The sequence below is a fragment of the Schistocerca piceifrons genome, chromosome X (assembly GCF_021461385.2).
Source record: "Schistocerca piceifrons isolate TAMUIC-IGC-003096 chromosome X, iqSchPice1.1, whole genome shotgun sequence".
Taxonomy (NCBI): domain Eukaryota; kingdom Metazoa; phylum Arthropoda; class Insecta; order Orthoptera; family Acrididae; genus Schistocerca; species Schistocerca piceifrons.
In genome coordinates, this window is record NC_060149.1 from 663,375,288 (window position 1) to 663,402,075 (window position 26,788).

Genomic DNA, 26,788 nt, shown 5'->3' on the forward strand with positions numbered 1-26,788 from the left:
CCTCACGTGTTGTTGTTGTGGTCTTCAGTCCTGAGACTGGTTTGATGCAGCTCTCTATGCTACTCTATCCTGTGCAAGCTTCTTCATCTCCCAGTACCTACTGCAGCCTACATCCTTCTGAATCTGCTTAGCGTATTCATCTCTTGGTCTTCCTCTACGATTTTTACCCCCCACGCTGCCCTCCAATACTAAATTGGTGATCTCTCGATGTCTCAGAACATGTCCTACCAAACGATCCCTTCTTCTAGTCAAATTGTGCCACAAACGCCTCTTCTCCCCAATTCTATTCAATACCTCCTCATTAGTTATGTGATCTACCCAACTAATCTTCAGCATTCTTCTGTAGCACCACATTTCGAAAGCTTCTATTCTCTTCTTGTCTCTCTGCCTCGTGATGACTGGGTGTTGTGTGCTGTCCTTAGGTTAGTTAGGTTTAAGTATTCTAAGTTCTAGGGGACTGATGACCATAGATGTTAAGTCCCATAGTGCTCAGAGCCATTTGAACCATTTTTCTCTTCTTGTCTAAACTATTTATCGTCCACGTTTCACTTCCATACATGGCTACACTTCATACAAATACTTTCAGAAATGACTTCCTGACACTTAAATCTATACTCGATGTTAACAAATTTTTCTTCTTCAGAAACGCTTTCCTTGCCATTGCCAGTCTACATTTTATATCCTCTCTACTCCGACCATCATCAGTTATTTTGCTCCCCAAATAGCAAAACTCCTTTACTACTTTAAGTGTCTCATTTCCTAATCTAATTCCCTCAGCATCACCCGACTTAATTCGATTACATTCCATTATCCTCGTTTTGCTTTTGTTGATGTTCATCTTATACTCTCCTTTCAAGACACTGTCCATTCCGTTCAACTGCTCTTCCAAGTCCTTTGCTGTCTCTGACAGAATTACAATGTTATCGGCGAACCTCAAAGTTTTTATTTCTTCTCCATGGATTTTAATACCTACTCCGAACTTCTCTTTTGTTTCCTTTATTGCTTGCTCAATATACAGATTGAATAACATCGGGGATAGGCTACAACCCTGTCTCACTCCCTTCTCAACCACTGCTTCCCTTTCATACACCTCGACTCTTATAACTGCCATCTGCTTTCTGTACAAATTGTAAATAGCCTTTCGCTCCCTGTATTTTACCCCTGCCACCTTCAGAATTTGAAAGAGAGTATTCCATTGAACATTGTCAAAAGCTTTCTCTAAGTCTACAAATGCTAGAAACGTAGGTTTGCCTTTCCTTAATCTTTCTTCTAAGATAAGTCGTAGGGTCAGTATTGCCTCATGTGTTCCAACATTTCTACGGAATCCAAACTGATCGTCCCGAGGTCGGCTTCTATCAGTTTTTCCATTCATCTGTAAAAAATTCGCGTTAGTTTTTTGCATCTGTGACTTATTAAACTGATAGTTCGGTAATTTTCACATCTGTCAACACCTGTTTTCTTTGGGATTGGAATTATTATATTGTTCTTGAAGTCTGAGGGTATTTCGCCTGTCTCATATATCTTGCTCACCAGATGGTAGAGTTTTGTCAGGACTGGCTCTCTCAAGGCTGTCAGTAGTTCTAATAGAATGTTGTCTACTCCCGGGGCCTTGTTTCGACTCAGGTCTTTCAGTGCTCTGTCAAACTCTTCACGCAGTATCATATCTCCTATTTCATCTTCATCTACATCCTCTTCCATTTCCATAATATTGTCCTCAAGTACATCGCCCTTGTATAGACCCTCTATATACTCCTTCCACCTTTCTGCTTTCCCTTCTTTGCTTAGAACTGGGTTTCCATCAAAGCTCTTGATATTCATGCAAGTGGTTCTCCTTTCTCCAAAGGTCTCTTTAATTTTCCTGTAGGCAGTATCTATCTTACCCCTAGTGAGATAAGCCTCTACATCCTTACATTTGTCCTCTAGCCATGCCTGCTTAGCCATTTTGCACTTCCTGTCGATATCATTTTTGAGACGTCTGTATTCCTTTTTGCCTCCTTCATTTACTGCATTTTTATATTTTCTCCTTTCATCAATTAAATTCAATATTTCATCTGTTACCCAAGGGTTTCTACTAGCCCTCATCTTTTTACGTACTTGATCCTCTGCTGCCTTCACTATTTCATCCCTCAAAGTTACCCATTCTTCATCTACTGTATTTCTTTCCACCATTCCTGTCAATTGTTCCCTTATGCTCTCCCTGAAACTCTGTACAACCTCTGGTTTGTCCGCAGCTCGTGGCCGTGCGATAGCGTTCTCGCTTCCCGCGCCCGGGTTCCCGGGTTCGATTCCCGGCGGGGTCAGGGATTTTCTCTGCCTCGTGATGACTGGGTGTTGTGTGATGTTCTTAGGTTAGTTAGGTTTAAGTAGTTCTAAGTTCTAGGCGACTGATGACCATAGATGTTAAGTCCCATAGTGCTTAGAGCCAACTTCTGGTTTAGTCAGTTTATCCAGGATCCATCTCCTTAAATTCCCACCCTTTTGCAGTTTCTTCAGCTTTAATCTACAGTTCATAACCAATAGATTGTGGTCAGAGTCCACATCTGCCCCTGGAAATGTCTTACAATTTAAAACCTGGTTCCTAAATCTCTGTCTTACCATTATATAATCTATCTGATACCTTTTAGTATCTCCAGGGTTCTTCCATGTATACAACCTTCTTTCATGATTCTTAAACCAAGTGGTAGCTATGATTAAGTTATGCTCTGCGCAAAATTCTACCAGACGGCTTCCTCTTTCATTTCTTACCCCCAATCCATATTCACCTACTATGTTTCCTTCTCTCCCTTTTCCTACGCTTGAATTCCAGTCACCCATGACTACTAAATTTTCGTCTCCCTTCACTACCTGAATAATTTCTTTTATCTCATCATACATTTCATCAATTTCTTCGTCATCTGCAGAGCTAGTTGGCATATAAACTTGTACTACTGTAGTAGGCGTGGGCTTTGTGTCTGTCTTGGCCACAATAATGCGTTCACTATGCTGTTTGTAGTAGCTTACCCGTACTCCTATTGTTTTATTCATTATTAAACCTACTGCTGCATTACCCCTGTTTGATTTTGTGTTTATAACCCTGTATTCACCTGACCAAAAGTCTTGTTCCTCCTGCCACCGAACTTCACTAATTCCCACTATATCTAACTTTAAGCTATCCATTTCCCTTTTTAAATTTTCTAGCCTACCTGCTCGATTAAGGGATCTGACATTCCACGTTCCGATCCGTAGAACGCCAGTTTTCTGTCTCCTGATAACGACGTCCTCCTGAGTAGTCCCCGCCCGGAGATCCGAATGGGGGACTATTTTACCTCCGGAATATTTTACCTAAGAGGACGCCATCATCATTTAATCATACAGTAAAGCTGCATGCCCTCGGGAAAAATTACGGCTGTAGTTTCCCCTTGCTTTCAGCCGTTCGCAGTTCCAGAACAGCAAGGCTATTTTGGTTAGTGTTACAAGGCCAGATCAGTCAATCATCCAGACTGTTGCCCCTGCAACTACTGAAAAGGCCGCTGCCCCTCTTCAGGAACCACACGTTTGTCTGGCCTCTCAACAGATACCCCTCCGCCCCTCCGTTGTGGTTGCACCTACGGTACGGCTATCTGTATCGTTGAGGCACGCTAGCCTCCCCACCAACGCCAAGGTCCGTGGTTCATGGGGGGAGGTCTCCTCACATATACAATAATTAATCTCTCCGTGTAAGTTGTGATTTTTCTTCATAGCATTGTAACTGTCGTTAGTATCATTAGCTGTAAGTGTTTGCTGATGACTGTCATAAGCAGGTAGCATCATTATAAAAAAAAATGGCTCTGAGTACTATGCGCCTTAACTTCTACGGTCATCAGTCGCCTAGAACTTAGAACTAATTAAACCCAACTAACCTAAGGACATCACACACATCCATGCCCAAGGGAGAATTCGAACCTGCGACCGTAGCGGTCGTTCGGCTCCAGACTGTAGCGCCTAGAACCGCACGGCCACTCCGGCCGGCTAACATCATTATCATGTAATATTGTTGCTGCATGTGTAAACAGACTGAAAACATTAGTGTTCTATCCATTCAAAAATATACATGTACGTAATATGCGTAAATACACGAAATGAGCCGATATTCATTACGCAACTGGCGAGCAGTTACTGGAATCAGCCACAATGTCATCATATCTAGGAGTTTTTGTTCGGACATCAAGTGCGGAGGGCAGAAGGCACACACAGATTTGTCGGGAGTCTGACAAACATGTTCCAAGGTGCTATCTGTGGCTAACAATGTCCCTCAGCCATATGCAGTCGCTTGTCCTTTTTCAGAGGAAACCTCTCAGCCTGCAAGATCCGGGCAGTCACAGAGGGTGGGATTATAGGTAACTGGGAGCTTCAATGTTAGGCGCGTTATGGAGCCCTTCACGGACATGGCTGGTAAGGAGGGGAAGATGGTTCAAATGGCTCTGAGTACTATGGGACCTAACATCAGAGGTCATCAGTCCCCTGAACTTAGAACTACTTAAACCTAACTAACCTAAGGACATCACACACATCCATGCCCGAGGCACGATTCGAACCTGCGACCGTCGCAGCAGCGCGGCTCCGGACTGAAGCGCCTAGAACCGCTCGGCCACACCGGCCGGTGTCTCGGGAGTATAATGATGAATATATAAACAGATTCCCTGTTATCGTTTGATACTGAGTTCGCTTTACAGCGTCGTAATACTTCCATCGCATTTCTCTACACTTTCATTGTCAGCTGTTCACAGCCTATTGTGTTGAGTATAAAGAAATGTCGTATGGCAGCCGCCCATCGAAAAGGGTTTCGTCCTCCGCCCACATTGGTCTCTTTCCTTGTGGATATGTGAGAACTGTGTCGTATGTGTATTTATAGAGCGATGAGTGTAATGGATGCGTGTTTATGTAGTGTAAGGTTTGTGTTGTATGACGATGGTGAGAGAGGAGTGTCGACACATAGCCTACTTCTCTCGAATAGCACCAATCGAGCCATCGAGGTAATCGGGCCAAGAGTTGTCCCCGTGCGACACACGGATCACAGTCAACAGTGACACACGCGCTCCTCCATGAGACACTGCGGAGAGTTTTGGAATTCGGCCCAAGATATCAGCGCGAAGACTGGTGATCAGGAACTCTCCACCACCACCTCTCCTCCCGTTGCCGACTGAATACTCACAGTGAATATTTCATCCTCCGCCACGAGGCGAACCGGCGTACCCCACAGTTGAGCACTACCGCACCGGCGTGCGTTAGCGACCTCGGCTATGGAGGAAGGTTATTGTGTTGGGTAAATATTCCGCGCAGACAGTGGTAACCGCCACCGGGAACACACCACGATATCACGGTGGTAAACGACAGAAATCGGGAACAAGCGCGTGTTGCGATTGACAGATGATTTACAGGGCAACTACCATCGCAGCAGTCACTTCGTTATCGCGATACAGTTATAGCCACCTAGAAAGGCACACTGGTGTTGTGTTCAGACTTCCGGCGGACTGAAAGAGACGAGAGCCGGCGCGAACAAAAGGAAGTGGTTCTCAGCAGTGTTGCCTGAAGCCTGACTGATTTACGTCCGCTGTTTACGTGGCGTGCGTGCGCCGCAACCGGTTGTATTAGCATTCGAGAGCGGAGGGCCTGCCGATTGCTATCTGCGTGCGGATCACCACCGTTCCTTAAATTAGCAAGCCGACACGCTGACGTCACTACGGCAGAGGAGCTATCCCGGCGAAATTCGCGCGTCGGCGGACAGTACTGGGGCAAGATTCGGGGACATCGCTCATTTGGCGCATACGAACTCGTAACAGGAAATGTCAGTACGGAGATTACGACTCACCGGTTATCCAGATGTGTGATTTATTTAATTTAAAACTACAATGTACTCCGGGAAGACATGATCCCGTTATCGAGTTCTGTAAACAGTGAAAACATGAATAATTATTCCGCATTACACTGAGACGAGGAAAGTTATGGTAGAGCGATATGCACATATACAGATGGCGGTGGTGTAGCGTACACAAGGTATAAAAGGACAGTGCATTAGCAGAGCCGTCATTTTTTTTACTCAGGTGATTCATGTGAAGTGATTTCTTACGTGATTAGTACCGCAAGACAGGAATTGACAGACTTTGAATGTGGAACGGTAATGGAGTTAGACGCATGGGACATTCCATTGCGGAAATCGAAGTCATTATTCCGAGATTCAAAGTGTCAAGAGTCTGGCGAGAATGCCAAACTTCAGGCATTTCATCCCACCTCGCAGTGGCCCACTGTCTGCATTTAACAACCGACAGTTGCTGTGTTTGCGTAGACTTGTCGTTACTAACAGAAAAGGAACACTGCGTGAAATAGCCGCAGAAACCAATGTGAGACGTACGACGAACGTATCCGTTAGCAGAGTGCGGCGAAATTTTATGTTAATGGGCTATGGCAGGAGACGACATCGCCTGCAACGCCTCTCCTCAGCCACGCTGGGTAGCCGCACGGTGTTAGGCGACTTGTCACGGTCCGTGCGGCTCCCCCCGTCGGAGGTTCGAGTTCTCTATAGTGTACATGAATAGGTAGAGTGTGGGCTTAGGGACCGACGACCTAAGTAGTTTGGTCCCATAAGACCTTACCACAAATTTCCAAAAAAAATTTCCTCTCCTCAGCTCGTGTCCGTATCGGTTGGATCCTAGACAACTGGAAAACCGTGGCCGATTTCAGTTGGTAAAAGCTGATGGTAGGGTTAGAGTTTTGCGCAGACCCCACGAAGCCATGGACATAGGATGTCAGCAAGACACTGTCCAAACTGGTCGTTGCTCCGTAATGGTGTAGGATGTGGTTAAGTGGAAGAGGCTGGGTCCCCTGATCCAACTGGACTGATCACTGACTGGAAATGGTTATGTTCGGCTACTTGGAAACCATTTGCAGCCGTTCATGGACTTCATATTCCTAAACAACGATGGAATTATCATCGGGCCATGATTGTTTGATTGTTGTCAAGAACAATCTGGACAATTCTAGCGAATGATTTGGCACCCCATATCACCCGACATGAATCCCGGCCGGCCGGAGTGGCCGAGCGGTTCTAGGCGCTACAGTCTGGAACCGCGCGACCGCTACGGTCGCAGGTTCTAATCCTGCCTCGGGCATGGATGTACGTGATGTCCTTAGGTTAGTTAGGTTTAAGTAGTTCTAAGTTCTAGGGGACTGATGACCTCAGCAGTTAAGTCCCGTAGTGCACAGAGCCATTTGAACCATGAATCCCGTCGAACATTTGTGAGACACAATCAGGAGGTCAGTTCGTGCAGAAAATCCTGCACCGGCAACACTTTTGCAATTATGGACGGCTACGGAGGCAGCATGGCTTAGTATTTGTGCAGGGGACTTCCAGGGACTTACCGAGTCCACGCCACGTCGAGTATCTGCAGTACGGCGGCTGAAAGGCCCGACAAGGTACCAGAAGGTATCCCACGACTTTCGTCCCCTCAGTGCATTTCACGTACAGGGTGAACTAGAATGCAGCAACCCTCAGACAGATGCTGCAGTACTGTGATGGGCTTCCCGTTGGTGCGGCAACAGGTTAGCATGGCGTCGTCGTGCCGCTCTTCCATTGCACTGAGTGAGCCCATACACGAGGTGCATTTCGGCCATCTCTTCATCAGTAAACGTACCCATAGTACAACTGTATACTACTGTTAACGCACGACTAACACTACCGGACAACTACGCCGTAGACAGAATCGACCATTACTGAATGCAAACTTGATGGCAACGAGGTGAAGAGGGCATTTCTGTTGTCGACATCAGGTCCCGTAACCGAATGGTAACAATACACACAGCGCGTACCGTCGTCATCTGCAATGGTGTGCACTATTTTCAGTGCAATGCAGATACAAAGTTAATTGGGACAAGAAACCAAACGAAATGTAATAACTGTGTAACGAGCCGCTGTAGACCAAATTAGTAGGGAGTTACCCGTGAACTACATCTGAAAGCTTATCGTTGGGATTGTGGTTCAACTTGTATACAGGGTGTTCCACAGTTTCTATTACAGGCCTCTAGCGGCTGTACAGCGGACTTAGTAGATAAAGTGTTGCCAAGGAAATCATGTCGGAAATGTACTGTTTGGATGTACCATGAACTGGGAGATTCGAAAGTGATCCGACCTTCAAACGTATTTTGTATCCAAACGGTACATTTTCCGGACATGAGTTCCTTATCATATCTTTATCTACCACGTCTCCTCGACAACCCCTAGAAGCCTATAATAGGTTGTGAAACCTCCTGTATATTAACAAGGAATGTCATCTACAGCACAAGGGTGCTGTTTTTTTCTGCATCCACAGCTACAGAGCTTAAAGCTCCTTTATTGTAAGCGTAGTTGCACTCTACGGAAAACTCTTTGGTGACAAAATTGGCCGGTTCTCTTTGCCATTATCGAACCAGTTTCTCATATAAAACTTTCTCAATTTACGTACCGCGTCAAATCTCGATAAAATCTCCAGCTTTCGACGAAATCCTCCATCGTCTTCGTCAGGAGCAGCTGACTGTTCGGTGGTAACCATTTAGAATCCATAGACGCTTTGTGATAGTCGGTGTACGTCATCATTATGCCGTGGTGCCAGAGATTGTGCACCACTCTCGTAGGAATGTAGACAATTCGGCACATTTCTCTGCGTATTCTCAGCGTCGAGAGCTAACCACGATGATTATAGAAGCAACGATGGAGGATATCTTCCCAAGTTTGAGATTTTACCCAGATTTGACGCGGCATGTAAACGGAGAATGTTTTATAAAAGAATGTTGTCGCTATAAACTTGCATCTCGTATCAGTTTCCCCCATACATTTCTTTGATTTATGATGACGCCTAGTGCGAAAATTTTCTCTGTACATTGGTTTTGGTTTCCGTGCAGTACACCGTGCTGCGCAAAGTGAACGTACGTATGAACGTACTTGCAGCGAGCAATACTCCATCAACTGTTCAACGTATATGCATCTCGTCTTCATGAAACAGAGTGGAAGAAATTCATTTATGCGGACGATCTATCTTTGGCCACTCAACAACACCAAATCCAACGAAGACCGAAGTTAGCTGCGTTCACCTTAACAACAGAATGGCCATTGTTAATGGTCAAGTCATCCACCACCAAAACTTCCCAAAATACTCTTGACAGAACTAGCGCAGTAACAACGTACTGGCGCTGAGGGATTCCTCATGCGGTGCGAGAGCTACAACCCTACGATGTTCTTCCTTAGGACTCCTCTACCCTGCTGCTGAATACTTTGCTCCACTGTGACTTAATAGTTCAAATCTGAGAAAAACAGATGTTCAGCTAAATGCAGCAATAAGGACAATAACAGGTTGCGTCAGACCTACTCCTCTACGCTGGTCACCACCTCCAAGCCACATTGTGCCATCAGAACTTCGATAACAGAGTGCCCTTAGAAGGAATATGAGAAATTAATTATAATTCCTCACATCCCAATCCACTGTGATGTGTCTGTACTTAGAATGAGCCGATTAAAATCCTGACAGTCACATATCATGTTGGTAGAATCGTAGCAAGCATTGGATTTCAACATACGCAGGAAAAGATCAGAAACGTTGAATAACATTCACCTAGAGGAATATCAGACCGTCGTAAGAGGATCCAAGACCGGCCGGCATGGAATTACAGCGACGTGGTTGGAAGACAATTAACAGGACACTTACAGGGCATCGTGTCTGTGCAGAAAGCCCCCACCGATAGGGAAAGGCTCCATCTTCCCCATGTGACTGTGGCAGTGAACATGAGACCACCAAACACGTTGTAACAAGTTATAGCAGAGATATTACCCTGTAAATCTAGACTTACAGCTCGTGGTCTAGTGGCTAGCGTTGCTCCCTCTGGATCAGGGAGTCCTGGGTTCGATTCCCGGCCGGGTTGGAGATTTCCTCTGCCAGGGGTCTGGGTGTTTGTTTGGTCCTCATTATATCATCATCATCGTCATTCGTGTCAGTGGCTAGATTGGACTGTGTAAAAATTGGACTGTGTTAAAATTGGGACTTGGTACGGGCGCTGATGACGTGGAGTTGAACGCCCCACAAACCAAACATCATCATCATCATCTGTGAAGTGATAGAGGCAGTCTTTGAATAGATTAAGGACTTACATATTAATTTGTGGATTTTGTGTTTTAATTCTCTATGTTTTGTAAAATTATACAGTTCGTCTATATTAGTTGCACTTCAGTTTATATATTGCCTGTGCTAAATAAATAAATAACACTGAAACGTTCGGAGTACTGGTTCCTTGTCTCAGAATATTTGTTTTACAATGTCGTATTGGATTTTTAAGCTCTGTTCCCGGGATTACAGAAGATAATTATTCAAACTTCGTAGCCGATGAACGTAAGCGGAAAAAGCGAATCAAATGACTTCCAGTAACAGTGAAAAGTGCGAGCAAGCCATGGCAAGAAAATGACATCTGTAGTTCGCCAATGAGGACGAGAAAGCGTAAGAACGCTGTTACAAATCCATAATTCAGACTATAAATAACTTATCATACCACGTAGTTTTTCAAAATAAACACCAACGAAATGTTACTGACGGTAGAGGTCACTTTAAACATAAATGTAGCAACAAGAACTCATTTAGCAGCTAAATACAAATCAAGCACAGCTCAGAACAAATCAACTGTGGCAATGGTAGGCGTCGGATGGGTATTACGCCAGCTTAGAGTTTTTATTCTAAGCAAAAAGTTTCGATACGAACATTGCCTTCACGTCCCTCTGTTGCAGACTATGTGCTGTATTAATATTGACACGTAGCTGATATCGGAAGACTGCCATAGGGCACTCATAATGTAAGATAAAAGTGAAGTCAAACTGACGCATGTAATGTAAACAACAGAAAAAAATCTATTATGTGAACATATTCATATTCCTAATCACATAAAATTTTGTACTGCACCCACAGTGTAATGTGGACCTTTTTCTGGGGGAGAAGGAATCGGTGGCTCGTATAGAATATTTGTGCCCGTTGCTAATCTTAGCCGGCCGAAGTGGCCGTGCGGTTAAAGGCGCTGCAGTCTGGAACCGCAAGACCGCTACGGTCGCAGGTTCGAATCCTGCCTCGGGCATGGATGTTTGTGATGTCCTTAGGTTAGTTAGGTTTAACTAGTTCTAAGTTCTAGGGGACTAATGACCTCAGCAGTTGAGTCCCATAGTGCTCAGAGCCATTTGAACCATTTTTGCTAATCTTATCTACCAAACGATGCACCACGCCGGAGTGCTGTAGTAGGCATAGTGAATGCAATGGTGATGAAGGTGCTTTTACTCCTGTGTGACTTTCCGTGCGCACTAGGCGCTTGCAGCCGTTACACAAGAGGCAAGGAGGCGCATGCACCTGCGCAGAGACGCGCAAGCCACTGAGTTTGCGCGCAGGGGCGCAGGCGTCTTCTCATACTAGACGGGGAGACACGTGCCTCTACTTGCTTTTGGAGCAAGCACAGTCGCACGGCGAGTAGGCGCAAGTCGCACAGGTGTAAACGCGCCAGGTGTGTGCTACCTGTCCCGCGAGAAAGAGGCGGGGCTTGGTCCCCCACACCCCTCTTCCCCACCGCATCAGCCAGTAAGCTACGCGGCGATCGCGTTTTTACGCTCCCAGCATCCCCTGTAAAAGGCCCAAGCTACATCGTGCGTATGATATGTATATCGCTCAGAGGCAGTAAAAGGAAAACCCCACTGAAGATGCTACACTGTGGTGAAACATGTTTGGAAAATAAAAGAAAATTGTGTTACCATTCGTGAATGCAACAGCGCTCGTATCAAAGGCTCACGATACGTTGCATAACGCACTCGACACATTGATTCGTCGCGTATCTTGGACCATATCGTAATAAGAAAATTACGTGCTCTGCGCAGTTGTAAAATATAACGCGAAAAACTGAAAATACACGAGGGCGTGTTCGTCAGATACGCACGATTTTTCAGTCTCGTGTTTTACGCACGACAGGTCATACAGACAGGAGCAAATTTTGATGACTAACATATTTTAACCTACCTGAAAATGAATACGCCAACTGCATACACTTAAATTTTATTAATGATGTGTTCGAATGAATTGAAACAAGTGTGTCCTAAGCCTCATTAGCTGACTGATACCTTCCGTACAATGAGCGGCTGACTCTGGATTCTCTTTCATGTGCCGAAGCGTGTTATTGATCAGAGCAAGCACTTCTGCTCTACTGGCAATTGGAGGCATGTAAATCACACTGTTGACCTTCCCCCAAACAGGGGGAAAACGTCCGTTAATTTAGGCGAATGCGCTGGTCGCGCAACAGGTCCTACCCAACGTATCTGATGTTTCCAAGTAGTATCCATAATTTCACTTGTAAAAACAACTAGTAAGGCTCAGTGAAGCCTTGTAAGCAGACCTGGGGCGTGTTTCGTATCGTGAAAAGGCCCCCGCATACATTCTCATTACTCGAAAACTACGGGTGAAAACGGAAGTGTTAAAAAGCTCTGTTTGACGTATCGCCCCTCATTATTTGTCGGTGGGGTCTTTGAAGCATCATTGTTCTACGTTACACCTCAGTGCGTCTGTTATATAAAGACTGCGAATGATATATACTAACTGATCGTTACCCTAGTTAGATCGTAATGCTCTTTCATCTATATAGGACAGGCTGAAATGGGAGCAGCCATTCGGTAAGATAGGCTATTCGGTGGCATAGACACTCAGATTGGCTGATATTTATGTAAATCTTGTGTCCTTTGCCATTACCAATTTTGACTGAGAAGATTCACCTTCATAAAAAACAATATGAATACAGCAGTGACTGTTCAAGGAATAGGCCTTTTTTGTGCGGTGATGCAATGAAAAGTTGTGTATAAACGGCACAAAAGTTGTGTATAAACGCATGGCACTGCAGTGCCATTATATGATCCACAAACACTTTTAATCGCACTGTGTGTTTTCAGCAACACCACTATTAAATGCTTCAAATAAAGTAGTAACTGGAGCATCATAAACACAAAAATCGAGTACCACTTTTGAGAAAACTCTTTTTTTTAGTGAAAACGGGTTATGTTCACATTTCATATCTGTTGATTACGGACACTACGTAAATACTCATTATTGTCGTACATCACTTACAGGACAACACTTTACACTGAATTTCTGTGGCAGTTCTAGTGTATTATTCGACTTTTGCTCATGAGCCACAAAATTGCAATTCCCCTGTGTGAATGTTCAAGTGCTCTATAAAACAGATGCATTATTTTAATTTGGAAGTGAGAACATGCGTATTCAGTATTCATCATATAGAAAACAGTGGAATAGCCAATCTATATAGAGAGAAACTCCACTAGTAGTAAAGCTTATCACCACCCATCAAAGAGATGTAGGGAATGTTGTTACAACTGTGACCGCGTCCTGTTTATTAGATAGGCGCTTTAACCAACTAAGCCACGGCGCCATGTTCGATACATTCCCTATATGACAGGTATTACGGCAAGTAGTTGTGCTAGTTCGTGCTATTAAGTAATGTCACTTTTCGTTGTTTCAAATTTCTTTTCTACAATATCACATTAGTAGATGCAAAGCTAAAGAAAAGAAACTGCAACGAGACAGTACATGTACTTTACTTTTTCCTCACGGCGATGGAGCATAGAGTTTGGCTTTTCATATGTAGAACGAAAGCTAGCCTACTGCTTCTTATCTGTGTTTGTAACCAGGCCGTGTCAATTTAGTGCGAAAAGCGTCAACCGTGCGGAGTATATTTCGTGCTTTCGTTTGCAGCCGGTGTGAAAAGTGCTGTTACTACTCTCGTGGTGTAATGACACGTGCTTGTCCCAAGTGCTGTCGTGATATGGGCCTAATCGTGCCCGGCGTCATTGCAGATACCACATCGAAAGATAATGTTAAGTTTGTACAGTATAATGCGTGTTGCTGATATATAATGAGACATATAAATACATAGACAGCAGTTAAAAATTTTGGAGATGAAGTGACACTATCAGTATCAAGGCAGTATAAAGCAGTGTGCATGTGCGGTTTCGTATATTTTAGGATAAGTGATGACTCATGAACTAAGACAACTTCGCTTGGATGTTCCATAACGCCTTTTTTTTTTTTTTTTTTAGATTTCCTTGCTGTAAATTTGTTTTTCTTTCGTGTTTGTTTTAACTCCTCAAATACTGGTTTCATTTCCGCACCTCGAGAATGCTAGTTTGGTGAAATCGTCTTTAACGTAGACTCACGCAGTATTAGTTCATTGTAGTGAAATGCATCCTAATATAAATCCGTATGGCTTAGCGGAATAAAAATGTTAAATGTATATTCAGTTGATTATTCCAACTCTTTCAGAGATGTCACTGGTGAGTTTTGTTTTTGGGCATTAAGCCATGGTCGAAATCCTATTTCTCTGCCCAACGTTTCGTCTTCCAATGCTGGAGACATCATCAGCGTCTGTAAAGATTCAGATAGTATTTTCAAACTTGAACAAGTTCAGAAACCGAATTGTTTATATTGTACCTTCACAGAACTTCCAGTCTCAATCCCAGGCAGAGAAGAGTAGGGATCAAAACAGAGGTGGACTGGTCTAAAAGAATTTGTGAACCACAGTATTTGGAGGACGAACTCGATCATTTAAGAATATCTTTCTAAAGAAACAGCTACCCTGACAGAGAGGTAAATAGAGCAATACACCCAAAAGGATCTGGGAATGTTATCGAAAAAGAACCAACTAAAGGGACACTTTTCCATCTATTCGCAGGAACAGTCCAGTCACGGATCGCACCAGAAGAGTGTTAAGAAGACACGGTATTAACACAGCTTTTAAACCAACAAGTAAAGTACGCGAATATACGAACACTGCAAAGAGCCTACGCCCTCCGTGGCAGAGGTATAAAATATTGCTGCACATGCGGTCAAGTGTACATACTAGCTACAAATATAAGCATTAATACCTTACTTGAGGAACACAGGAGTAATTGTCGTCTGGGAAACACGAATAAATTGCAGTAGCAGATAATACACTGAGACTGTGGAACCAGAAATTCGTTTCTCCGGTACTGTTGTTTTATCAAGATCCAGTCATTACTACGCTTAAAAATCTAAAAGCACAAAAACAACTTTAACAGAAAAGAAGAGGGATTGAAACAACAGAAGCTGTGAGCCGTAGTGGTAAATAAAGCAGACAACGTCAATTCTTCCCCACTATAAAGCCCGTAACACACGTCGGTGCAACTCGGTGCAGCGATCTGATGATATTACGAAACGACAGCTCCGTGTACACTGTTAACAGTTCGACTTGCTGAGCTGAAGTTTGAAATTACTACCTGAATCTTTATAGCCTCTGATTATGGAAACGTTAGGCAGAGAACTAGGCCTTGGAGCACGGCCTAATGCCCGTAAAACAAATATAATCATGGACGCTAATACCGGCCGCGAAAGCTTGCAGTGTATGATTTTCCGCTGATGTTTTGACCCCGTATCTTCCGCCCGTCCTTAGAGCGATCTGAGAATGGGAGGGAGACACGCGGCCGAAATATCAGTGGAAGAGTTCGCGTTTACACGGCAGGAAGCCGAAATTTAATGGGTTTTTCATTACGCCGTGCAAAGCTGAAAATAAACTTTAAATGTATTTTAATGTACCATATGCCCTGATGAAGAATTTTCAACAGTACCAAAATTGTCTTGTCTGTATGCAGAGCACGACGATACAATTTACTTCCCCGTGGTGATTTATGTGTGTCCGTCGTCACACATTGTTAGCTTGCTGGGTTCTCAGACGAGTATGTGTTTGTTTCAGTTTGTCGGAGTTGCATCGTACGTCACCTTGAGAAGAGCAAGTTCTGTCCTATCTGCGATGTCCAGGTGCACAAGGCGAAGCCACTGCAAAGCCTCCGGTATGTATTTCGCTGTGCGTTGTCAACATACTGACGCTGAAATTGCTTTTTATCCATGCGCTGAGCACTTGGAATGGATCATGTTGCACTCAGACAGAGAGAACTCCCAGTGATGTTGGTGGATGTATATACCTTGTACGTGATTTGTGTTGAATGTAACATTGATGGGTCATGAAGTAAGGTACCGACAAGGCTCTTATCGATCAGAACGTTGGTTTCAACAACATGGCGCTTCACTAGGCGTGATCCTGTTGTTGCCTTGCTCGGACCTTTCCAATGACTTAGTTAGCCAGTTACAGAGTCTAATGTCCGGCATCTCAAAATATACTAAATATCATCAAAAATTCAAAATGGGTTACCAAACCTCGTTTTTCACCTAACAACGTGTTCGGGATCAATTTTCTTCAAATTCTTAAACAACTCAAGAATAGAGGTGACAGATTAGAACTTGTTTATCATTTCGAATATGAAAACTGAAAATAATTATTTTGACTTACCTTGTTTCGTGACGCGTTTCCTTCACATGGTCGGCACAGCAGTCTTGAGGTACTTCAGATTCCTGATGCAATGCAGAAAGATATTTGGTTCGTCAATTATTCAGTATTAATGTTACTAATAAATATCGCAGGTTTTCATATGCACTGTTAGAATATTTGCTCCATACTTTGCAAATGATTATCCTCAAAATAAACAGTTACAGACACAACGCAACACGTGCGAGAAACAAAGCCAACTTTCACATCTCGTTTCCTTCCAGCTACATACAACAGCAGCTTCTTACAACTAATACAGAGGAACAAAGATAAGACATCAATCAAACAAGTTCTTTTACACAGCAAATGAATGAATTATTGATAATTGGCTTTCATGTACTGAAAAATAAACGTTCCTTTTAATTTTGTAAGTTTTTCGCCACCCTGCTGTGTCATGCGGATGTGTTGCTATTGTGACTGTTCCTGTACCGATCGGAGGACCACCCCTGTTCATGTACAGGTCGGAAGATTACCCCTAACGTTGTTTGTAAGCATACACATACGAGGTGCGACAATAAAGTAATGAGACTGATGTGATAAAAAATGTTACTTACCGTTTTAGTCAACTTTAGTGTTGTCAAGTAGTTCCCTTCTGATTGCACACACTTTTTCTAGCGCTTATGCCATTGATGGTAACATTTCTGGAACTCATCTTCTGTAATATCCTCCAAGACCCTCGTCACAACTTTTTTGACATCTTGTGTTGTTTGAAAATGGTGTCCCTTGACCGCCGTTTTGACTCTTGGAAATAGATAATTGTGCGGCTGATCCCGGCGGAGGTTCGAGTCCTCCCTCGGGCATGGGTGTGTGTGTTTGTCCTTAGGATAATGTAGGTTGAGTAGTGTGTAAGCTTAGAGACTGTTGACCTTAGCAGTTAAGTCCCATAAGATTTCACACACATTTGAACATTTTTTTGAAATAGATAAAAGTCGCACGGAGCGATATCTGGTGAATAATGTGGCTGTGGTAGTACTGAAATTTGTTTTGAGGTTAAAAATTGCTGTACTGACAGAGCAGTATGGGATAGTGCATTATCGTGGTGCAGAATCCAATTATCAGCAATGTTGGCACGGACACGAAGAACTCTTTTACGAAGTCTTTCTAAAATTTCTTTGTAGTAATATTGGTTAACTGTTTGTCCAGGAGGCACTCCCTCTTTATGAACAATTCCTTGGAATCAAAAAAGCACACACGCATCCATTTCACTTTTGACTTTGGCATGCGAGCTTTTTTTGGTCTGGGGGATTCCTTTGAGCACCATTGCGAACTTTGGCGTTTTGTCTCTGGATCGTACTGAAAAAATCGACTTTCATCACCAGTGATAACACGGCTCAACAATTCTGGATTGATTTTCGTTTGCTCTAACAGATCGGCTGCAACATTTTTCTGTGTTTCTCGCTGTTGTGGTGTGAGATTTTTGGGGACTATTTTTGTACAAATCTTTCGCATACCAAGATTTTCAGTTATTATTAGACGAACCGTTTCTCGATTGATGTTCAGTTCTTCTGCAATCATTTTCACGGATAATCTTCGATCAGATCGTACGAGTGCACGCACCCTGGCCAAGTTGACATCCGTCCGTGAGGTTGATGGTCGTCCACTGCGGTCTTCATCTTCAACATTCGTTCTGCCTTCACTAAACATTTTAAGCCAACGAAAAACTTGAGCTCTTGACATCCCTTCCAAAAGCCTTCTGAAGCTTACCGTGAGTTGTCGTGGCGTTTTCACCCAATTTAACGCAAAAAGAAATGGCATACCGTTGCGCGATATTATGCGGTTCCATTTCCGGGACGAGAGACACAATCACGTGTTAACTTATTACAGCACAACTCACGACTGAGCTGTTCAATCCATGTGCCGCTTGGACTAGAAGCAGACCAAGGTCGAAGATATTGTGCCTACGCAAGCCTGCAGGGTTGCCACATCTTGCAAAGAAAATTTGTCTCATTACTTTATTGTCGCACCTCGTAGTTACATGAGCGTTTCCTACTGTTTAAACGCCGTACTCGAATGAACCGTAGCATTTAAGTTGAAAGTGAAGTACCAGTAGGGACGTTTTAGAGCCGTTTGCGGAATAGTAGAGTGAACATACATCATGCCACGTAGGGCAGTCGTGTCGCATCACGTTACGCGCAGACGGCTTGTGAACCGGGGAAGTTACTCGACGGGTGCACCGGAGTCAAAGTGATGTGGCGCGGAATGGAATCACTTCCAGATGACAGTCGTGTGAAGGGCTTACGCCGTACAGGCCGTCCACGTTCGACAGATGCACGGGATTATCGGTATCAACAACTTTTGAGTCAGCCGTGTGCTGAGTGCTCCAGAACGGAATTTTGGATTCGAAGAGGCTAGAAGACGTCGTGTATCGCATCAAACTTTGAGGAGACGGTTGCATGATGCGACTCTCCGCTCCCAACGTCGATGTACGGCACCACGTAGTACACCACAACACTATGGACTCCATTACAGACGGGAAAGAGATCGTGCAGAATGTATGCCCCAGGACTTGCGTCTCATGTTGTTCACAGACGACGCTCGGACCTGTTTGTACCCTTATAATAGCGTCCAACATGCTTGTAGACAACCTAGTAATGTCGAACGCCTCCAACACTGTGTCCACATGTGCAACATGGTGATGGTGGAGTGATGTTCTGCGGTGGCATTACGTGGCGCCACCGTACCTCTCTCGCTGTTGTTGAGGGCAGTGTCACTGCTCTACGGTACAGGGACGAGATTCTGCAACCATAGAGGGGTCATCTCGCCAACATTTTGGTGACAAATGTGTCTTGATGGATTATAATTTGCGTGCTGTGTCCTGTTTCACGGATATGTTCCTTCGTCGTGCTAAGGTCACCAGAATGGTGTGGCCTACCTGTTTCTTGGACATGAAGCCAAACAAACATGTTTTTGGACGTCAACGACGACGTACTCTGCGCTACTTTATGCTGAATCGCCATTGAAGAGTGGGGCAGTTTAGAGCAGGGCTGGCCTAATGATCTCATTGATGGTATGCCACGACGGATTCGAGCCTGCATCCGATCAAGACAACATTCCACCCGATACTGACATTGCTCAGGTGCGCTGTGAAAAACCATCCATGGGTAACAGACTATTCTGTCAGTACAGAAATGTTTTTTTGTTTTTGTTTTGTATTTGGTGGTTCGGACACACTCCAAATGAATGTACATCGATCATAAGCATGTCCCAGAACCAATCTTGCCATGAATTTCGAAATAAAGAGGTGATGCAAAATATTTGTTGATTTGTGTAGTCGCGCTTAGTGACCGCGCGGTTTGAGGCCCCAGATATCGCGACATTGGAACTTTCCTGCACAAAATCATATACCGTGATTTGATAGTCACTGTGTGGAGTATAAAACAACATCGATCGCCTCGCAGGAAGCGTATTTGTCGATTTTATCGCTGACGATCAAATAGTCCTTTTCAGTGAACTGCAGCCCTCTTCCACATAGAAAACGCTGTGTATGTGTGTGTGTGTGTGTGTGTGTGTGTGTGTGTGTGTGTGTGTGAGAGAGAGAGAGAGAGAGAGAGAGAGAGAGAGAGAGATAATCAATATTTACGTCTTTTATTCATTAACAGAGAGAAGTTTGCGTGGTTTTACTAAAGCAGACATTCTGCCACTGCTGTCTATTTGTTATAGTGAAGTAACATACTCTGAGAACATCGTATGTATTCCAATAATATTCTTGCTCTTGTACTAATACAACGGCTCTGGTTCTGTCGATTTAATTTCAGTTAAAACCTCTATACGGATGACATGTTGTTTGCACTATATTTTATTGCACAAAAGGCACGCAGTAACGATTTCTCTGTCGTGGATGAAGAATTTCAGGACAATTTGCCGTATGTTTCGTTAACTGCCCTAGCAGAGCTGGCTGTTCATCGGTTAGCTTGAGTGTGTTTCAGTAGTGAAGATCCATAAGACGCGGAATCTGAGCGCTTCTATTCGAAGAGCGACAAAGGACAAAGGTCACCACCGAGCGACGCGGTGGAGGGCTGCGGCACTGGCGGTACCGGGGTTCAGTTCCCCATCTGGCCGTCGTTATTTAGATCTCTTGCGTGGATTTACTAAATCGCTTGAGGCGAGCTCTGCTGTGGCTCCCTTGGAAACAATACAAGTGATTTGTGCTTCACCCCCATCCAGTTTGGGTCTTTTCCATAGACACTGTCCATTCAGCCAGCCTCCGAAACATGATTTTAAAAAGCTGTAATGAATAAAACTTCTTTCTGTTAATGATAAAAGGCGTAAATATTGATTTTCTCTCTCTCTCTCTCTCTCTCTCTCTCTCACACACACACACACACACACACACACACACACACACACACACACACCCATACACACACAAAGACAGTTAACTAGATCGTTATTTGTCCAGCCGCTAAAAAGCTATTACTGCTTGGTTGTTATACCCACACAATATATCATTTTCCCTACAGCAGTTGAGCATAAGTTTAGCAATATTTTATTCATTTATGGATTTAAGTTACTGAAAATGTAAGTGACTACCGTGCGCAGTACATATCTTACACGTAATAAGAGTTACTATTACAGTAATGAACATACATCTATTATATTTCAATAAATTAACGTCGCTGTTATATGGCATTAGTCATAAACACATTAGCTATTTGTTCTCATGAAGTTCAAATGTGTTTGAATTCCTAAGGGACCAAATAGCTGAGGTGGTAGGCCCCTAGACTTACACACTACTTAAACTAACTTACGCTAAGGACAACACACACACACCCATGGCCGAAGGAGGACTCGAACTTCCTGCGTGAGCGGCCGCGCAATTCGTGACATGGCGCCTCTAAACGCACGGCCACGCCGCGCGGTCTTTCATGAAGTAATGAGTGCTATCGACAGGGGGTCTAGATTTCCAAAAGGCTTTTGATGCCATCCGTCACAAGTGGCCTCTAATCAAATTACGAGCCTATGGACGTTGTTGTGCGACTGGATTCGCGAGACATCTCGTAGTAATTGACGGAGCGTCATCGAGTAAAACAGAGGTGATGTCTGGCGTTCCCCAAGGAAAAGTTACAACCTTCCGCTGTTTCTCATCTATATAAATACACTCACAGACATCCGAATCGGACGGAAATCGGTAGATGTGATCATCATGTACGGGTAAACAAATGGTAATGGTTTCAGAAAAATTGCGCGATTCAAGAGAAAGAGCTTCACGAACTGAGCACGTCAATAAGGCTTTGGTTCACCTCTGGCTCTTAATGCAAGTAGTTATTCGTCTTGGCATTGATTGGTTGAGTTGCTGGATCACCATCAGAGGGATATCGTGCCAAATTCTGTCCAGTTGGTGCTTTAGATATTCAAAATCCCGAGATGGTTGGAGGGCCCTGCCCATAATTGCCCTTACGTTCTCAACTGAGAAGAGATCCGGCGACCTTCCTGGCCATGGTGTGGTGTGACAAACACGAAGACAAACAGTAGAAATAGAAACTCTCGCCATGTGCAGCTCGTCTCCATACACGTTCTCGCTAGTCGTCAAGGCTCAGTTCGAAGCTGGGTTCGTCACTGAAGACAACTCTACTCAATGAGATCGCTAGCCGAAGATGTGTCTGAGACGTCCTGGAATGTCAAAGAGACTGACGGCCCGACAACCAGGAGTGATGGTCTAAGGTGCCATTTAATTTCATAGCACAACCCCTATAGTTGTTATCCGTGGTGCCCTTGCAGCACAGCGGTACGTCGACAATATTCTACGCCCCGTTTTGTTGCCCCTCATGACAAGACCTCCTGTGTCCGCCCCTATAGCTGAATGGTCAGCGTGACGGACTGCCGTCCTACGGGGCTCGGATTCGATTCCCTCCTGGGAACACACACACACACACACACACACACACACACACACACACACACACACACACACACAAGAAAACACGTGGAATTACATCAGGAGAGTGATCCCAATCTCGACTGATCCATGGTTTCTCAATTTCCTGTTTAAGAATTCACAAACATCATGATGGAAATTGTGTGGAGCACCATCTTGTTGGTAGATGAAGTCCACACTGTCGGTCTTCAGGTAAAGCATGAACCAATTTTGCAGCATATCCAGATACACGTTTCCTGTAACAATCTTATTGCAGAAGAAGAGAAAGGGACCATTTGCAGAGGCACCCTGAAGCCTTAAACTGCTTATACTATGCCGGCTGCTGTGGATGAACAGTTCTAGGCGCTTCAGTCCCTAACTGCGCGACTGCTACGGTCGCAGGTTCAACTCCTGCCTCGGGCATGGATGCGTGTGGTGTCCTTAGGTTAGTTAGGTTTAAGTAGTTCTAGGGAACTGATGACCTCAGATGTTAAGTTACATAGTGCTCAGAGCCATTTGCTTATACTATACTGTGTTCTGAAGTGTCGTTAAACTATTACGGCAGACTGATGTGAATGCATTTAAAGTGCAATATACGCTTCCTTGGCACCTGTCCCGCTCTTGTCTCACTGCTACGCTCTCGTGGTAGAAATCTGAACAATATTAAACTTTTTGAGTTTTTATATAAAAGTGTTGAGTTTTGTGACAATATGTCAATTAATGCTGCTAAAGTAAATTTATGAAATCGCTTCAGGCATTTATAATTACCTCGTATTAATATCTTTGATGCCCCATAGGGTTGTTAAGCTGTAGTCACCGTAATCCAGATGTGGGGATGATGTGGAGCGGTGGTGGTGTTGCAGGAGCGACCGGACGCTGCAGACGCTGGTGTACAAGCTGGTGCCCGGGCTGTACCAGGCCGAGGTGCGGCGCCGGCGGGAGTTCGAGGCGGGCCACGGGGTGCCGCCGCGGCCGCAGTCGCCTTCCTACTTCCTCTCCGCCGACGACTTCGTGCTGCTCGAGCTGGGATACCACCAAAGGTAACAACCTGTTACGTGCTCACAGCCGGCTTCCAACTCAGTATCTATAGTTACGAAGTTCATGAATCGTTGGTAATAGGTAAGTGACTAAACACCACGAAATAAGTGATGTAGTACATAAAAGCCAAACTTTCGAAAATACTTTTTGTATATGGTGCCAGCAATTTTTTTTTGGAGAGCCGCCGACAGGGCACCACCGACCGTAGATCCTGAAAATGGCGGAGAACGAGGCAGAGAGAGCAGTTTGTATTCAAGAACTTGCCCGTAGCCAGTAGGTAGTGGGTGTGCATGTTTCAGAAGGGACTACCAATTTTACAACAGCATAATGAAGTGGTACAAGAAATGCGAGGAGGATGGTTGTTTGCGCAATGCAAAGCGTTTGGCCTGTTTGGGCATGTCAGAACAGATAGTGGACCGTATGAGGAGCGTGATGTTGCGAAGTCGCATAAAGTCTACCTATCGAGCTAGTGCGGAATGGAACATCCGTCACCCTACAGTGTGGGAAACCTCGAAGACTTGCGACAGCAGCTGTTCTTACTCCCACTTCTGATATGCTGGGTCTGGTATGGGCGGAGTAGGACTACTGATTTGGGTGACCGACATAGAAAATACAAATTTATGAAAAAAAAGTCGGTGAGAGTTTGTACTGTACATATTGTATCATTCAATCTCTGTTGATCCATCATGGACAGGAGACATCGGCTGGTTAAGTAATTGTCAGTATCAGTGAAACTCTCCAACAGCCGTGTAACTGAGAGGTTATTTTATTTTATGCATATGGGGCCTGAATATGGCATAGTGGAATGCCGAAACTGGTAGCCTTTATGGAAAAAGTTCAAGGCAATCGTAAAATGCGTTTTTGACAGGTACGTGCCGAGTAAAACTGTGAGGGACGCGAAAAACCCACCGTGGTTCAACAACAAAGTTACGAAACTACTGCGAAAGCAAAGAGAGCTTCACTGCAAATTTAAACGCAACCAAAACCTCTCAGACAAACAGAAGCTAAACGGTGTCAAAGTTAGCGTAAGGAGGGCTATGCGTGAAGCGCAGTGAATTCGAAAGTAATATTATATGTACCGGCTTGACAGAAAATCCTAGGGAGTTCTGATAGCGTTACGGAGATGTTTAGCAAACTCAACTGGCAGACTCTGCAAGAGAGGCGCTCTGTATCGCGGTGTAGCTTGCTGTCCAGGTTTCGAGAGGATGCGTTTCTGGATGAGGTATCGAATATATTGCTTCCCCCTACTTATACCTCCCGAGGAGATCACGAATGTAAAATTAGAGGGATTCGAGCGCACACGGAGGCTTTCCGGCAGTCGTTCTTCCCGCGAACCATACGCGACTGTAACAGGAAAGGGAGGTAATGACAGTGGCACGTAAAGTGCTCTCCGCAACACACCGTTGGGTGACTTGCGGAGTATAAATGTAGATGTAGATGTAGGAAATAAATAACATCCTAGCTACGCGACTGTTGTAACGTTTCATAGCTACTGATAATTATCGTATCATTTGTTATGTTGTTCTTCGCCATTTATTTGTACCGCTTTTTTTAAATGTTTCGTGAAATTAATAATTACTATGTATATAAATTACCTAGTGGATAACACCCGAGCCTCTGTAAGGCTCTTCGCAAGTGATACAGTTGTTTATGCACAGAAGCGTCTAAGAAACTGGTATAGGCATGCGTATTCAAATGCAGAGATATGTAAACAGGCAGAATACGGCGCTGCGGTCGGCAGCGTCTATATAAGACAACAAGTGTGTGGCGCAGTTGTTAGATCGGCTACTGCTGCTACAATAGCAGCTCATCAAGATTTAAGTGACTTTGAACGTGGTGTTATAGTCGGCGATGCAACACAGCATCTCCGAGGTAGCGATGAAGTCGGGATTTTCCCGTACGACCATTTCACGAGTGTACCGCGAATATCAGGAATCCGACAAAACATCAGATCGTCGACATCGCTGCAGCGGGTAAAAGATCCTGTAAGAACGGGACCAACGACGACTGAAGACAACGGTCTAACGTGACGGAAGTGGAATCCTTCCGCCAGTTGCAGCAGATTTCGACGCTGGACCATCACCAAGTGTCAGCGTGCGAACCATTGTTTTACTTAGTCATTCCGCTTTAGGGCGCTCCTGTTTGCCACCCTTACGTCTTTTACGGCTGTTACTGTGTCCAGTGATCTGTTGCCAACAGTGTAACCGTACACCAGTGGATATCCTCGCTTATGTAGGACCAATACGTTAGACATGCTTACCTTCAAAGTCGATTGCCTGTCCCTCCACCAGTCATCGATCCACCGCAGGTCTGCCTACATTTCGCTACAGTCTTCCCTCGTTCCTAAACTTTTACACTGAAGATCCAAACAAACTGATAAATCTGCCTAATATCGTGTAGGACCCCCGCGAGCACGCAGAAGTGCCGCAACACGACGTGGCTTGGACTCGTCTAATGTCTGAAGTAGTGCTGAAGGGAACTGACATCATGAATCCTGCAGGGCTGTTCATAAATCCGTAAGAGTACGAGGGTATGGAGATCTCTTCTGAACAGCACGTTGCAAGCCATCCCAGGTATGCTCAATAATGTCCATGCCTGTGGAATTTGGTGGCCAGCGGACGAGTTTAAACTCGGACGAGTATTCCTGGAGCCACTCTGTAGCAATTCTGGACGTGTGGGGTGTCGCATTGTCCTGTTAGAATTGCCCAACTCTGTCGGAATGCCAATGAACATGAACGGATACAGGTGATCAGACAGGATGCTTACGTACGTGTCACCTGTCAGAGTCGTATCTAGACCCATCAGGGGTCCCATATCACTCCAACTGCACTTGCCTTACACCATTGTAGAGCCTCCACCAGCTTGAACAGACCTCTGCTGACACGCAGGGTCCATGGATTCACGAGGTTGTCTCCATACCCGTTCACGTCCATCCGCTCGATACAATATGAAACCAGACTCGGGAGACCAGGCAACAAGTTTCTAGTCACGAACAGTCGACTGTCGGTGTTGACGGGCCCAGCCGAGGAGTAAAGCTTTGTTGTCGTGCAGTCATCAAGGGTACACGAGTGGGCCTTCGTCTCTGAAAGCCCATATCGATGATGTTTCGTTGAGTGGTTCGCACCCTGACACTTGTTGGTGGCCCAGCATTGAAATGTGCAGCAATTTGTGGAAGGTTTGAACTTCTGTCACGTTGAACGCTTCTTTTCAGTCGTCTTTGGACCCGTTCTTGCAGAATCTTTTTCCGACCGTAGCGATGTTTGAGATTTGATGTTTTACCGGATTCCTGATATTCGCGGCACACTCGTGAAACGGTCGTACGGGAAAATCCCACTTCATCGCTACCTCGGAGATGCTGTGTTCTATCGATCGTGCGCCAACTGTACACCACTTTCTAAATTGCTTAAATTTTGATAACCTGCCAATGTAGCATCAGTAACAGATCTAGCAACTGCGCCAGACACTTGTTGTCTTATATAGGCGTTGCCCATC

At 44.6% G+C, this 26,788-nt stretch overlaps 1 protein-coding gene across 1 annotated transcript in view; it reads left to right on the top strand.

The window, feature by feature from the left end:
• Positions 1 to 26,788, top strand: part of LOC124722591 (protein suppressor 2 of zeste-like) — a 75,226-nt gene that overhangs the window by 18,319 nt on the left and 30,119 nt on the right. The window contains exons 2-3 of the mRNA XM_047247727.1: positions 15,775 to 15,871; positions 23,122 to 23,298. Of these exons, the coding sequence (XP_047103683.1) occupies positions 15,775 to 15,871; positions 23,122 to 23,298 (274 nt within the window). The remainder of the gene's footprint in view (positions 1 to 15,774; positions 15,872 to 23,121; positions 23,299 to 26,788) is intronic.